This window comes from Besnoitia besnoiti, chromosome VI, assembly GCF_002563875.1.
Source record: "Besnoitia besnoiti strain Bb-Ger1 chromosome VI, whole genome shotgun sequence".
NCBI classification, from domain to species: Eukaryota; Apicomplexa; class Conoidasida; order Eucoccidiorida; family Sarcocystidae; genus Besnoitia; species Besnoitia besnoiti.
The window spans coordinates 3859576-3874127 of NC_042361.1; the positions used below are offsets into that span (position 1 = coordinate 3859576).

The following is a 14552-nucleotide window of genomic DNA, read 5'->3' on the forward strand; positions in this document are numbered from 1 at the left end:
CTTGGGCACACAAGAAGCAAATCAGACGCTTGCCACTAGCGGAGGGAAAAAGACACTGCCGCGAGCACTCACGCGTGCGTACACTGGAGAGACGACTAGCACCTCGGACGCTGGAATGCGGCCTCTCTGACGAAACAACTGAATCTGCAAGACACGTGTGGCCACGAGAGTGAAAAGAGAGTAACGATGAACGCCGACAAGCAACAGATCGCCTGGCAAGCGGATTTAACCGGAGGACACGGATCGTCCCCTGTCGGCCGACGCTGTTCAGCGGTCCGGCACCGGCTGCATGCGCATGTCGCGCCGGCTGTGCCTCTGCCGGCGGCTGCTACATGCGAAAATGGAAAACCAGGCAGAAACGGCATACTTCGCGTTCGTTATGCAAGTCCTTGCACCGTGCTGATGGTGCGGACAACTTCAGAAACGATGTAAATCATGCATGACTGATGGCGGCGAACCTTCCTTTACTGAATCAACGCGCGACGTGCCACATTTGCATGCCGCAGTCCGCCGTACGGGACTGGAGATTGAGTGACTCGCGGCTCGAGAACAAAAACACTGCCTCGACCCGTTGATAGTGAGTAGTGTTTCCTCTGTTTCTGCACTTTGGAAATGATATTTCGCCCAGGTCTGCATCAATACTATTTCGCTCAGTGGCTTCAGGGACCGTGGGTAGCTGTGGAAACGGCGTGCAGAGATTTCCTCGCCCGCGCTTTTCAGACACGGGCAGCGTTGGGTTAACGGGAGAAGCAAGGGTGGAGAGTTTCGTATTCGTATCTCGCTACGTGAGACGCCGGCTAGCAATTCCGTATTCCACGGCGAACGCCGGCCTATGGCCGCTTCTTTTTGACACTGAGTCTCATGGCGTGAGCAACGCAGTCGCTGCGACTGCTCCAGTTGCTCAGTCGTGTCTCGCGGGCGTTGCCCACGAGCCCCCTCTGCTGTCTGGCTCATAGGACCCTATTTGGTTGTACTGTATACGATCCGGATAATCGCGTACCTATATTTCGTAATTCCATCAATTGGCATACCTCGCAAGTTCCTAGCTGAAGGGTCAGCGGCCGTGATGGATGGCTCTGTGCGCCACACGTTTACACCTGCTCGTTATTTAGCCCTCATAGGTAAGTCGTTCTCAGCGTCTCGGTCTTCGACCACTAACTCATTACTGTAGGGGGTCGTCGAGAAGGGCACCGCACCCCAACCTCAGCAACGTGCAGGACCTCTTCCCAGTTGCACGGGCACGTTTGGCAGCAAGTGATACGGTGTGTAGCTGGACAGTTCTTTTCGAAGCGGTTGAGATGGCAGCGGCTGTACGGATCCTGCAGTAAGCAGCGCTGGTGGTGCGCTGCGGTCCACGCAGACCTAACCTGCTTACAGATGGAGACTAGCAGGTGCGCGAGTTTCATTGAATCGAATCGTCCCCTCTGGGAAGTTGCGAATTTGGGCACGTGGCAGCACTCCGGAGAGCCCTGTTCAAAGTCGAACTCGCTAACTATCGGTAACGCGATGCCGGCGATGCACGACGACTTAGCGGCCGAGGAACTGGCCTGGTGTGAGTGCGCTTTTTCGTACTAGGCGCTCGATCATTCTTTTAATTCCACAGTAGCTTGTACAAGGCAGGCAGAAGCTTCACGTGGTTAGTCGCTAAACAGTGACGCAGAAAAAAGACTGAGCGCTGTGGTCTGAACTCAGGGTAAGCACTGGAACGGGCGAGTGCAATAAATTAGGAGTCCTCTGGAACTCCGTGTCAGTTTTGTAATACTGGCACCTAGCATGTGCACACAGTGCACAAAATTTGTACGGGGAACGCTACGCGCACGCGCCATCAACGCACAGCGTGGTCGCTGCCACCGCTTCCAAATGCGTAGCGAGGCGTATGACGATAGTCTATTTTCAGGCGTCGCATGTCGGGACACGGATCATTGCCTCCGGTCCCCGCGCAGCAGCTGTCCGCGAGCTCTTTGCACGGAGAGTGGCAGACCCATGGTCCGTGCAGCTCAGTCGCCCTGAAGTGGCATACACGCGCCCCTGTCAGGTTCATTTAACGCAAAAAACTCCAAGGGTATCGCGATACTCCAGCCTACGAGTGCCATCATGCTCTACGAAGCACTTGGGGGCGCGCAGTGGGCCGCCTACACTTCGATTGCGGAAACAAACGCACTTCTGTGGAGTGCGCACGTCAATGCTTCGGTGCTGACTCTTCAGAGTTCTGTACGGAAGCTTCTCCTGCTGCTGCCAGGTTGTCCGGCCTCTGCCGTGCCGCTTCTTTTGAATCAGCCGCGGAATCCGATCCAGTAGAACGCGAAACGGCATCCTGACTGCCGTCCGCTGCTACGTCAGCCTGGAAAGCAAACAGAGACACTCCACGTGACACTTAGCTTGAAGGAACTCGCTCCAGTGTTCCCTGGTCCGTGCGAAACGCCGCAGGCCTGCCAGGCTCCATGTGCCCGTGGATGGAGTCAACGCCTATGCGAGGAGTGTTCGCTATACAAACAGGTCAATGAGCTGGGTCTTAGGATCCACAACGCCGCACTAAGGACCAAAGTATCGCCGCTGCGATTAGCGTGACGCTACAATTCAAAGCATGGGGGGTCCGCGCCAGATTCAGTGCGTGAGAGACACGCAGTTCGCGACGAGATTGTCCGCAGGCGCGACGAACCGAGAGGCTCGTCTCAGACGGCAGAACTGGACCAGCGCTGGAGGTTGCTGTTGTGCCCGGAGTGCCAAATGTTATAACCCTGAAACCCCAAACGCCAGGAGGACGAGACTTACGTGTGCTGACGCACAGATCACTGTCGCTGCCAGCGCACGAACGTTCGGCGCCCCGACACCCACGACGCGAGCCGAACCCGTGGCTGCCGCAAAGAGGCCGACGGGATGTGGAAAGAATGTGAAGTTTCCAGGGATTTGTGGCTGCCAGTCCTTCTGGTCCCCAGTCTGTCTGTTGGCGAGCGGCGTCATCCGCTCCTTCAGAGAAGAACAAACCTGATCCGCTTCCAGCTGAGACAGACTCACGAGTTGTTCCGCGAGCCACCTGACCTTCGGGCTGCACTGTGGACGCAGTCGCGGTCTTCGTTCGAAGTCCGGGGGAGCCTCCTCCGCAGGAGCCGAGGAGGATCCCGACGCACAGGCCCAGCCTCGAAATTGGATGCGGGCTGTGGCGCTCGAGGCACGCGGCGTGACAGTGTCGCTTCCATGTAGCAGAGAAGGCCTTTCTGCTGCGAAACAACCCAGCCGACCAGGACCAAGGCTCGTCGCACTGGACTGCCTCTGCAACCCAGGCGGCGGGAGCTGGCTTCGTGGGAAGCGAGCGCTTCCCGCGGCGCGTCTGCTCTTCGGCCACCCCCCGGCGCCTTGGAGCACTTGGCGACTGTGGAGAGTTCCGCTCAAAGCGCCACGGCCTATATACGAAGAGGAAGTCGCGGCGACGAAGAGGTGAAAATCCGCACGCATTGTTGGACACATCCGTTTCAACCCTGGCCTCTCGTGTCAGTGACGCGTAGCCTTACCGGCGCCTCGGTTGGCGGGGAAAGGCAGTGCAAAGCACAAATGGCACGCCACAAAACGAATCCGAGTACCCCAGCAAGCAGTAGGCATTGAGCAAGTCAGCACGGGTTTATGAACAAATCGTCCCTCTCACGTGAACGACTTCGATTCAGCCACGTTTTTATTTGTACGTTTGCGCGTGCCAACCGGATAGGGCGTCAACGTGTCGTAGACCGCATCCCACCTGGTCACATGAAGCCGCCACGTTGATGTTCACTCCTTTACGTTGGACTTTTACAAGGGCATCCAGAAGAACATGGGCAGATGATCCTCACCGGAGAGCCCAAAGATCGCCGATACGTCCAGCGCACGTCTCTCAGGCCGCCAGCGCGTCGCCGGACACGGAAATGGAGACGACTGGCTACATGCAGGAGCACCTCACGCCTGCAAAGAATGTGACAGGAAAAGGCAGTTGTGCGACGAATGTTGACGTGTACGAATTTGGGAAGATGATTTCCACGGAAAGATCCTCGAGCGTTCTGCGCCTAGTCTCTGCATGCAGCTGCATGCGAAGTAGGGCACGACGGCAATGGCAAAGCTTCAAGTTCGCTGGTGACCACAAGCCGCCTCATCCAGGCCGCCTCATCCAGGCCGCCTCATCCGAGATCGCCATTCCGAGTTTCTATTGCTTCTGCGACAGGCAACTGTTAACAGTTAGAATCTTACACGTACGCCAAACACTCAACACACACACACTCATGCTGAGTCTTGGTCGAGGAATTGGTCAGGCACTTACTGTCCTGCCTCCATAATACATTTTTGTAAAGTTGCCGGTATCTGCCAACGCTGGTGGACTGTTTCCGTGTTTTCCAGCACACATCTGCGTACGTTCCTTCCCTGGTAAATTTGTTCCTTGAAAGGGTTCGGCTTCTTCAATTGAGCAGTCTCGCATGAGTCCCGGTGGCCGAAGGTTGTCATGCTACGTTCAGCCCAAACGGAGGCAGAGCGATGTGCTGAGGTGATCGCATGCCCCGTTTCTGTTTCACTCGATTTCACTCAAGTGAAGTCTTCCCTAGTTAGGTCTGGTAAGGAGCAACCAGGATTGGCCAGGCTTCAGGCCCCCAGGCGTTTCCGTGTCACCCACGCATCTGGAGGACACGGCTTGTAAAAAGGGACTAATCTGCCGCCGATTTTTTTGGATCTTTGTGAACAAGAACATATTAAACGAGGGCAGCGCCCATAGCCGTTGGTGTTGCTGCGTCGCCGCATGTGGTAGCGCGGTCTGACGTTTCGAGCTGTAGCGTATGGCAGTAACCGCTGGCCGGCACCGGCAAACCGAAGACCAGCAATTTGATTAGCTCAGACCACTGATGTTGGATGTAGATTCACGCCGGTTAGCTTCATTGGGATGCGACTCCACAACACCTCCAGCGACGTTATCACATCGTGCTAGCTCATCCGAATGTGGCATACTGCACAGAGAGACTGCATTCGGCTTTAAGTCGTCGCGAGCCCGCGGCCATGGTACGAGTAGAGACAGTATTGGTGTCGATCGGCAGCCTCATTCAAATGAGAAAAGAATCAGTGAATTCCTCAACAGAAGGAGTTCCAATCTTCGCTGAGGAGTACCGTGCGGGGAGCTTGTGTATTAAGCCAGTGTGCGATACATACAGACGCCAAACCTTTCTCAATACCACACAGGTCGTTCCTGCCGACCACCGTTTCAAACGGATCGCATCACCTTCGTTTTCAGAAAACGTCGAACACGATTCTGGAAGCTTTATTCATGCTGCTTGGTCCAGTAGGTCCTTGTTACCGTGAAGAACTGGGTTTCAGCAGCGTGTTGGTGGAGAGGCATCAAGCGTTAGCAACGGCGAACGCCTTAATCCGCGTAGCTCCGAACCGATCAAAGGAGAGAGACGCACGCAGCAAGCAATGAGGAAAGGCCTAGCAAAATAGGGAGCAGGGGGTGAGCCTGCGGGGCACATCGGCTGACTGAAACCACAGCATGTCCTGCTACACGAAAGAGTTTTCTGCAAGCATACGCAAAAACAGGAGTCGCATGCATGCGGCAATTCAGAAGCGGTGCGCCTGTTGCCAGTTGCGTGGTCAAGATACGCATTGGCGGCGTGGGATGCAGGGTGACACCTACAACGACAGCACCGGCACAGCTTAGGATGGTGACTCTGGGCTGAGCGCAGTTACAGGACATCCATGATTTCCGCTTCAGCGAGCTCCGGAGAGTCAAAATAGCCGTGGCCATTTTTCTCGCCTGTGAGAACAATCCAACGCGACAAAAAGGGTAGCTACCCAACCTTCTTTGTTCACGTGTTTCGAGATCGTTTAAAGCGGAGGACCTCATTAACGTCGTGGAAGTTGTGGACCGACAGAACATTCCATAGGAGACTTAATGAAGCATGTCATGAAAAACGTTCCGACCGTATCAAACTGGAACACAACGCGCAGGCGAGATGACATCCGAAGCCGGGAACCGAATCCGTTGTCCCACGGTTGGCAGGATGCCTCATGAGTGTCTCGCACCAACTCAGTGACGTGCCCATATTGTCGGCGAACGTCATTCTTTTTCAAACAGAATGTGCGGCTTGCGCGTGGATTAGAGGCTACAACTGCAGACAACCTGAGCATCTTCACGTCTCAAAAAATATACGTGGAAAACAGTTGGTAACGGTGCCATTTACTTTTGCGCTGTTGGTTTGTTGTGCATCCGTCATCGTTAAGGGAGGGCGGGCCTTATCTAGGTTCTGTTTGCCGAAAAACCCACTTACATGCACTCCGTCGGCGGGAACTGCGCCTTCATAAACGTCATGGCGCTTTGGCAATTGGCCGTCCGTTTCGTCACCCAATCGAGCACCTGTGGTTGGCAGAGCCGGCTCATTTCATTGAGCCCGTCCCAAGAGCCGTCACTCACAAGCCAGTTCTCTCGTAGGTACCTCCTACGAGAATTGAGGGCATCTACCAGCAGATAGTTAGCCAGGCAAAATTGCGCCTCCCACTGAAGCATACATGGGACAGACATTTGGTTGCCATGTCCACTGTCGTTAAGGCATCCCCATGCTAAATCGTTGAAAACACCGGTAGCCGCAACTTGAAGCCACCTTTCCAGTTGCGCCTCTTGAGCTCTCTGGAGATCTGACGGCTTGATAGCAGACGCCAGAGGATTAGCAGTTGAGCGGGAAGCCATGGACTGCTCTGATAACGCATGTTGATGGTTAGTCGAAGCTACACTGGCCAGCCCAGGGTGCTCTGCCGCGGCATGTCGTCTCGGGGGGCCAGTGACGGGCTGCGGTGAAAGCGGACCTGCGTGGTCTGTACGGAGCCTTTTTGTTGACAAAGGAGATGACTGAGGAGCTCCATAGGATGCCTCTGATCGGTGAAGCTGCGCTTGGTAATCTGCTCGAACATCTGAAGCACGCAAGCATCATAGCACCGTCATTAGTACGTTCCGATGCAAAAGTGTGTAGTGGCGGCGGTCACAACTGTTTCACCGACGGTGGGATTACGCCATCGGCAAGAGATGTCACCGTCTCTTTCACGCACGGAGCCAGCCCCCCATTACATCCCCAATAAAGTGTTTTGGACGTGGTGTGGGTTATATCTGTGGGCGCTCTGACGCTGCACTTGTCGTCCTTCTGAGCCACCAGTTTGTTGCCTGTCTAGCCCGAGAGGGCACTATCTAAAGTTCTACACATCTACGCCGGAGACGTAATCTAGCGTATTGTAGCGGCTGCAAGTTACCGGCAGTCCCTGTTTTCGTCATGAAGATGGCCATTAGCAAAAAGGGATTAGCGAGACCGACGATGAGACTGATGCGGGATCGCTGGCTAGCCATCGCGGCGTAGCGTCGGGAGTATCCGTGCGGCTCGTCTCATGCAGGGCGGGGCCCCACATTTCTCAAGTCTGCTCTCTCTGCAAGCCAAGCAGCGTGTGTTCGTGTCGCAACTAGGCAGACAACCGGCGGCAGTCTGTCAAGCAGTTACTACTCCCATAACGTGCCAGGACGCAGTCGAAAGCGAAAGTTAACAACTCTGGGAAACAGCTAATATTCGTTCGCATCGCAGGGAACTTGAAACCAAGCCGGAGCGTCATCCGGGGCTGAGGTAAAAGGTTATGCCACTAATTCGAAAGGCAAGGTACAATGGCCGATGGCTTGTTTGTTTCGGTTATCCAGCTGTGGTGATGACGCCTCCGCAGCAGCTACAACTTAGGCAGCTGAGGGCATGAACCGCACTGCGCCGGGTCGATGCGATTAAAGCCCTATTGTGTCAATTGAAAACAGCACGGAAAAGCGAAGCACGGGCCGATTGCGTGGACGACCCAGCGGGCTGCAGTCGTTCCAGGCCCCTCACCACCCCACAGCTTCGGTTGCAAATGGCACATTGCTTTCGGCGCTCTGTCTGCGCTACTCAGCTGTTTTCTTTGAGAAAGAGGGGGATGGAGGAGTCCTCTGTTTGGCGCGGCCTTTCAACGCTGTCACACCTCGTCTCTGGTCTGCCGCTCGCCAACGATTCTTCTCGTATTCTTGTATGTCATGACTAATTGGGGCTTGGCGATGCGTCGTGCGTTCTGTGGCTAGCCGCTCGTGTGCCTCGGAGCCGATCTTCCCATCGAATGACGCCGTCTTCTGTCATGCTCTGTTCGGCGAATACGCAGTTTTGAAACACGCGAGCGTTTATTGCGCTTCAAACACGTCAATTTGTCTAGAGGACACCGCTAAAGCTGATTTGAGGTCCGTCAAGCCCACACCGTCGGGGGCACTATTGACCCGGACGCGCAACAGCGCTAGGTACTGCTTTGACGACTGAGTACATCTGTAACGCCACTGTCTTCTCTGCTAGAAACCAACGTCTGTGGCGACCCCAGCTCGGAGACAACGCATCCATGTACCGGCGGAAACTCTGCCGCGTTGCGTGGTCATGGCGCCGCGCTGGGTTCGCCGCCAAGCACGTTGTAGTCTCATTCCGGAGCCCCGGCTTTCTGCGACTCTTGTCAACTGGATGACAGTTACGAACGGCACTCCTTCTCTATCGCATCGGCAGAGTCGGTCGTTTTTCGTCCGGAAAGCTTTGTCAGGATACCCAGCGTTCGACTCGACTGTGCCGTCGCCGCTGAGGCCGGTGGGCCACGCGGCAGGGTGCCTACTGATGTGCTTTTACTTAAGGACTCTGCGTCCTCGCCCAAAAAAGAAGGGTTTCTCTAGATGCTCTACACTTACACGGAGGTAGATTTTTGTAGAAAATCGATGTACGCTAGACTGGCCCTTGAGTCGCTCCTCGAGGGCCGGAGTCTGCAGGTGCCACCTGCGCGTGACGGCTAGAGAATAACTGAGAGTGTTGTGCCACAACGCAGACCTGCGACGCCCCCCGGGTTAGTGTATGCGTGCGTGGCGAAGCCCAGTGAGTTGGCCTTTCTCAAAAACTATCAGAGGGGAACAGGGCAAAGTGAAAGAAAAAAGGACCAACGTGGAGCAAACCGCTAGAGACAGAAGGCCGACCTCCGCGCGCACAGCCACTCCAAGCTGGACGGTCTTAGTCAATGAGGATAGTCAAAGTCGCGCTGTGTGTCTTTTTGCCAAACCGCACAAAGTTACATTAAGAAAATCACGGGCACACTTGAGGTCTGCAGCCCTGACAAAAGAACTCTAGATCTGCGCATCACTGCGACATGAGACGAACAATCTTCCGCCTGTATTGGCGCCACAGCAGCGACCACCCCACAGCAGAGGTCTGGGCCAGACGCCGAGTCAAGAGTCACTGAGCGAAACCGAGAGAAATGCGACACCTTGAGCCCGCTAGACACTCGACTCTGCACAATGCTGCACTGAAAAATGCATGCACGTTGCGGTCAATATTGGAGACAGCCGTGACACACGGACAGGCGACGCTGCGGAGCCCCTGCCTCTCTCCCCAGCTGCTGCCGTCCGCAGGGCTCCCACTCGCTGGCCTCTAGCGAAACCAGCACACTTCATTCATCTACCCTGTGCTTCATGCGAAGCCCGCCAATCGCTGCAACGCGAGAAGCTGCGCTACCATTGGCACTCCAGAAATATCATCTCAGGTTGCAAAACTCGCGTTGTGCCAAAGTCCGGCGGTTCGCTCGTTGCCGCCTGCCTTGCAGACACCTACGAGTCAATACGTGGAAGCACTGCCCTGCGTCACTTCGCAGAGCAGCGCACCCTCGCCAGTGAGTTACCGAGTAGTTTGCCGGTGATTCGCCTTGGCCGCCTTGATGGCTGCCCGAAACTGTCGCCTGAGGCAATCACACACGCACAGTTCACGCGAGTGTCAGCTCCATCCCCCGCGCCATCTGCAGCCACGCATCTCTTAAGAAGTCGCTCTGGGTTGCCACTTCTACTATAGAATGCGACAACGTCAAACACGCTTCACCTCGAAGCTTGCCGTATGCTAATCGTTCAGGGGCATCTGTTCTCTGTCGCACCGTAGCGCTGTGACTGCAAAATAGATCGCGCGCACGGCGGTACGCGGCCAACTCAGACAGTATCTAGGTTTGCTTCTCGACCTGTCTGCGGTGGACATCTATGATCTTAGCTATGTGCTGCATTTCTATTCTAGGCTCCTTAGCCAGCTTCAGCTCTTTTGGTACGCCCCCGGATGCACTCCAAACTAGATGCCCCGCACCTTGCATGCATTCGCAACGCGCTCTGGCTGGGGGGACCCTAGACACGCCATCTCCTAGCATCAGCAGAGTCTACGCGCCATGATCTTTCGGATATCGCGGCGTGAAGGACCTGCTGCGAGGCCGCTTTTGCAGCAGCGGGGGATCTTACGAGATGTCTTCGTTGCCGGAGTCTCGCAGGAGTGCCTGCCAAAAGAGCTGCGCCGCTTCGGCGTGGTCGCCCATGGCGACGAGCGCCTGACCGGCGCGGTAGTAGCCGCGCACCCACTCGGGATCCAGTGCAACTGCCTGGTGCACGCATGCGCATCCGAAACACATCGAGATACGACGCCCTCGGCGCGCCTCTACCTCTAACACTTCCCTGCGTACGTTGCTTCGCTTGCGCGTGGCGAATGCGGCGGCGCGCACGCTGCCGGCTCCACGACGGCCGCCCTGCGCGGGAGCAAGAGATGCTGCCTGCGATTCGTTCGTCTCCGCGACGAGTCAAGACCAGCCCATTCGCCATGCCTACGGCATCCGAGAAGCTTTCACAGACACAACCTGCTCACCAGCGCGGGACTTTTCTGACACAAGACCTGCGTTCGCCTGTTAGCTTCGAGGCGCTGATTGCCTAGTCTACTGGAGTTTTTGACCGATCGTCCTCTACCGCTCTGTCGCCACTTGAGCACGTACGCACATATATACATATTGAGCGCTTCCACCGCGTCATTTCGTTGCTATGCAGCCAGTCGCCAGCCGCTGCCCTCGCGCGTCACACCCGCGCGCGCGCAGAGGCCCAGACACAGGCCGCCTTACCCGTCCGGCGTGCTCGAGTGCCTTCTCAGGCGTCAGCTTCAAGTTGAGAAGCATCAGGCAGCTGTTGGCATGCAGCGTGGCCCGCTGGTGCCGCGTCTGCTGAATCCGCGGGCAGATCTCCAGCGCCTGCGCAGAACTCACAGCCGCCACAACGCGTAGAAGAACTTCTGCGCCTCGCCCCGCGTGCGCACACAGTGGAATCGCCGTCTTCGCAGATACCCACCGAGAGGAGCCGCAACACTGTGCGCTGTGCTGCTCCGCCAGCGACGACGCCCCTCAAAAGCTAAGGGGTGAAGGGGACAGCGACAAAGGCGATGCATCCAGGGGCCTGCAGAGGCCAGCGTTTTCGCTGGAGCGAGGGTCTCGAGACTGCTGACACCGGCGCCCCTACTCCGTCGGCCTGACATCCTCAATACAGCACAGACCAAGATTCGCAAGCTGAAAAACACACAAACCTACATCGAGGTAATCGGCGAGAGCCTGCTGGTAGTCGCCGTCCGCGACAAGTCGATTTGCGTGCTTCTTCTTCTGTTCGGTCTCCTCGATCTTCAGCTTCTCATCCTCAGTGAGCTCCGCGGGCTTCTCCTCCGCCTCATACTCTGCCACGAAGGCCGCGCCCACGCTGCACGCTTGCTCGCTCGTCGCCGGCTCCTACACCGCAGTGAGAGAGAGGCCGCAACGCCCAAATGCGCCGATATGTGCTTGACCTTTGTATTCGTTGCCCTTTAACATTTATATGCAGCGCCGCCATCTAGCGCTATCTATCTATATATATGTATATATATGCAGATGTATATGAGCAGCGGTGGACAGGTTAACACATGCATCGCTATAGGCAAGTAATCGGACGAACGCGCATACACTAAAATGTATATACACAAATATATACATATATTCTTCTAGAAGCAGTAAGTCCGCAGCAGCACTGGGCGCGCGCTGCACAGCAGGGCCTCGGAGTGCGAAGCGCAACCAGAGCTCGCATGACTCGGTAGCCTCATTTGACCCTTGACTAGATATCCTTCACGCTGCCGCCGTCCCGCTGAGGGGCGATGCGCGCGCGACGATGCCTTCGTTCATCGCGCGCTGCCCAGCCATCCTCTGTGCGAGTCCCCAGAGGCCGTGTGTGCTCGCCAGAGCCCCGTGGGCTCCTTTTCACCGCTGCAGGCAGCCTACCTTCTTCTCAGCGCCTCGCTCAGCCGCGACCGCCTCCTTCGGCGCCTGTTCTCCCGCGCTGCCGACGCGCGTAGTGACGCTCCTCAGCAGCGCAGCGACCTCCGTGTGTCTGTACTGAAGCGCGAGGTCGAGGGCCGTCAAGCCCTGCGAAACAGAGAAGAAGAAAGAGAAGAAGAGCGAGAAAAAGACAGAGAGGTAGCGGCCTCGGTGCAGTGAGGGGCGGGGCGTAGGGCGTTCGCCTTCTCGCCTCCGCGGAGACACTCCACCCCCTGCGGCAGCGGCCTTGTTGCGCCGCCAGGCTCTTTCGCTTCCTCGCCTTCCGGGCCTGCCTCCTCACCTGTGTGCAGACGTTGGCGTCGGCGCCCGCGTCGAGCAGGGCCTTGACGCAGGCCTCGCTGCCGGCCTCCGCGGCGCACTGAAGCGCAGTCCAGCCGTCGGCGTCGACTCGGTTGGGGTCTGCTCCCGCGCCGAGGAGGAGGCGGACGGCCGCTGCGTCGCCCGCGCTGCTCACAAAGACGAGGGGCGGCGGCAGTCTGCGTGTCTCCGGGGCCTTGCGACCGGAAGAGGCGGCGCCCGCGTCGCTCTGCGCGAAGCCGTTCGGATCTGCGCCCTCCCCCAGGAGCAGCTCCGCTGTTGCCATGCGCCGCGAAAGAACCGCGTGCTGCAGCGGCGACCCAAACGCCGTCGAAGGCGCGTTGACCTGCGGAGTGACGCGAGGGAAAGAAAGACAAAAAAGTGGAGAAAAGAGAGAAGGGACACGCGTGCAGCGGGAAAGACGTGAAAGCCAACTCGGAGCTCGAAGGGCCGCCTCTCCGAGGGAGAACGAAAACGAGAAGGCGCAAAGCAGCCACGACGCGTCTTCCTTCGTCTCGTTTGCAAAAACAGCGGGTATGCCTGCAGTCATTTCTAGAGGCACATGTAAAACTCGAAGACAAATCTGTCTATCCACTGGTCTCCTGATGTGGCCGCCGCAGCACGCTCCCTTCCGCGCTGTGCTTCACCGGAGTGCGCAGCGAGATGGAGGCCTACACTGGAGGATAGTGGATACATATATTCCCTGCGTCACTATAAATACATATATATGCATTCAGATGTATAGTTATATATATATGAATATATGGAGATAGGTAGATATCGATCGATAGATAGATGGATAGCGCTATGACGCTCCGCGCCTGCGAATACAGACTACTTTTCTCTTAGCTGGGTCCCGGTGTGCCTGCGCGCGTGTCTGTCCCTACAAAACTTCGAAAAAGTGTTTTTCTCACTTGGGCTCCAGCACTGATGAGTTTCTTGGCGATCTCCTTCCCCTCCTCTCCGTCGGTCTCTCCAACGGCGACGTGGAGGGGAGTAAGTCCGTCGGCGTTCTTCGCGTTCACGTCTGCGCCTCGTTCGAGGAGCATGTTGAGGATGGCGTCGTCGGCGTCTGGTGCATTCTGGGGCGGCCCTCCTCCGCGTCGGAGAAGCAGAAAAAGCGGAGATTCCTGAGCCTCGTCACGGGCCTCAGCCAGCGCTGGGGAGAGGGACAGCAGCAGCGCCGCGGCGTCTCTGCGGCCGCCCGCGCAGGCAAAGTGCAGCGCTGTGCGGCGGCGGCCGTCGCGGAACTCCGGAAGAGCCGACGCTAAGCGAGTCCGCGCCACGGCGGAGAGAGAAGACACGCGCGAAGGAGACGCAGACGCCGGCCTTGTGCCCGCGCCCTCGCTCGCCAAGGCGCACAGCAGGCCCTCGAGCTTCGCGACGTCGCCCTCGAAGGCAGCTTTGAACAGCTCCGCGAGCTGCGCGCGATTCGACTCAAAGGCCTGGCTGCCTGCCTCCTTCGTCGGCGCACTCGCCGCCGAGGCCGAGCGCGAGCCCGAAGGCTGGACTGGAGTCATCTTCTCTGCGCCGCGGAAAAACCTGGGCCGCGGGGATTCGCGGGCAGAACTCGCTGCGCTGCGCGGAGATGAAGCCGGAAACCGCGAGCAGGAGGCACGCGGAAGCCGAGAAGAGGCCAAGGATGTAAGCGAAGACGCAGCGAGGGCGTGAAGGAGAGAGAAAGAAGGAGAAAGAGAAAAAAAAAGAGCTGCGGGGATCGGCGAGGGGCGGGACGACCTGGCGGGCGCTGAGCGACGAGAGACGCCTGAGGTTCGCAGAGCGCCAGGAAGACGGCGGACAGAGGAACGAGAGAGAGGGAGAGAGAGAAGGCAGGGAAAAAAGCGTGGAGAGCACAGCAAAACAGGGCAAGTAGGGAAGAAAAATAACGTGTGAAGTCACGCGGACTCTTGAGAGATCGATGCAACATGCACGCGCCACATGCGCATGCGCAGACCGCTACGAATTGCAGAGAAAGCTGTCGCGTGGCTTCGGGCTCACGAAGGCGCTTCACCGGTGTATCGTCTTTATCTCTTCTCCTTCTTTTTCTGCGGATCTTTGTCATCGGTGTGTGGCTGGCAAACGCGGGCACA

General features: G+C 57.2%; 3 protein-coding genes across 3 annotated transcripts; all 3 read right to left on the reverse strand.

The window, feature by feature from the left end:
- Positions 1–2730: 2730 nt before the first annotated feature.
- On the reverse strand, positions 2731–3453 carry BESB_069480 (uncharacterized protein; the record flags this gene model as incomplete). Its single annotated transcript, XM_029365341.1, has 1 exon — positions 2731–3453. The coding sequence occupies one exon, from the start codon at positions 3451–3453 to the stop codon at positions 2731–2733; it is 723 nt and encodes a 240-aa protein (XP_029218924.1).
- Positions 3454–5687: 2234 nt separating this feature from the next.
- On the reverse strand, positions 5688–6688 carry BESB_069490 (uncharacterized protein; the record flags this gene model as incomplete). Its single annotated transcript, XM_029365342.1, has 2 exons — positions 5688–5758; positions 6511–6688. 2 exons carry the CDS (start codon positions 6686–6688, stop codon positions 5688–5690), a joined length of 249 nt encoding a protein of 82 aa, XP_029218925.1.
- Positions 6689–10287: 3599 nt separating this feature from the next.
- On the reverse strand, positions 10288–13982 carry BESB_069500 (tetratricopeptide repeat-containing protein; the record flags this gene model as incomplete). The annotated part of the gene is made up of 6 exons (XM_029365343.1): positions 10288–10428; positions 10936–11061; positions 11395–11586; positions 12109–12252; positions 12446–12808; positions 13377–13982. 6 exons carry the CDS (start codon positions 13980–13982, stop codon positions 10288–10290), a joined length of 1572 nt encoding a protein of 523 aa, XP_029218926.1.
- Positions 13983–14552: the final 570 nt, after the last annotated feature.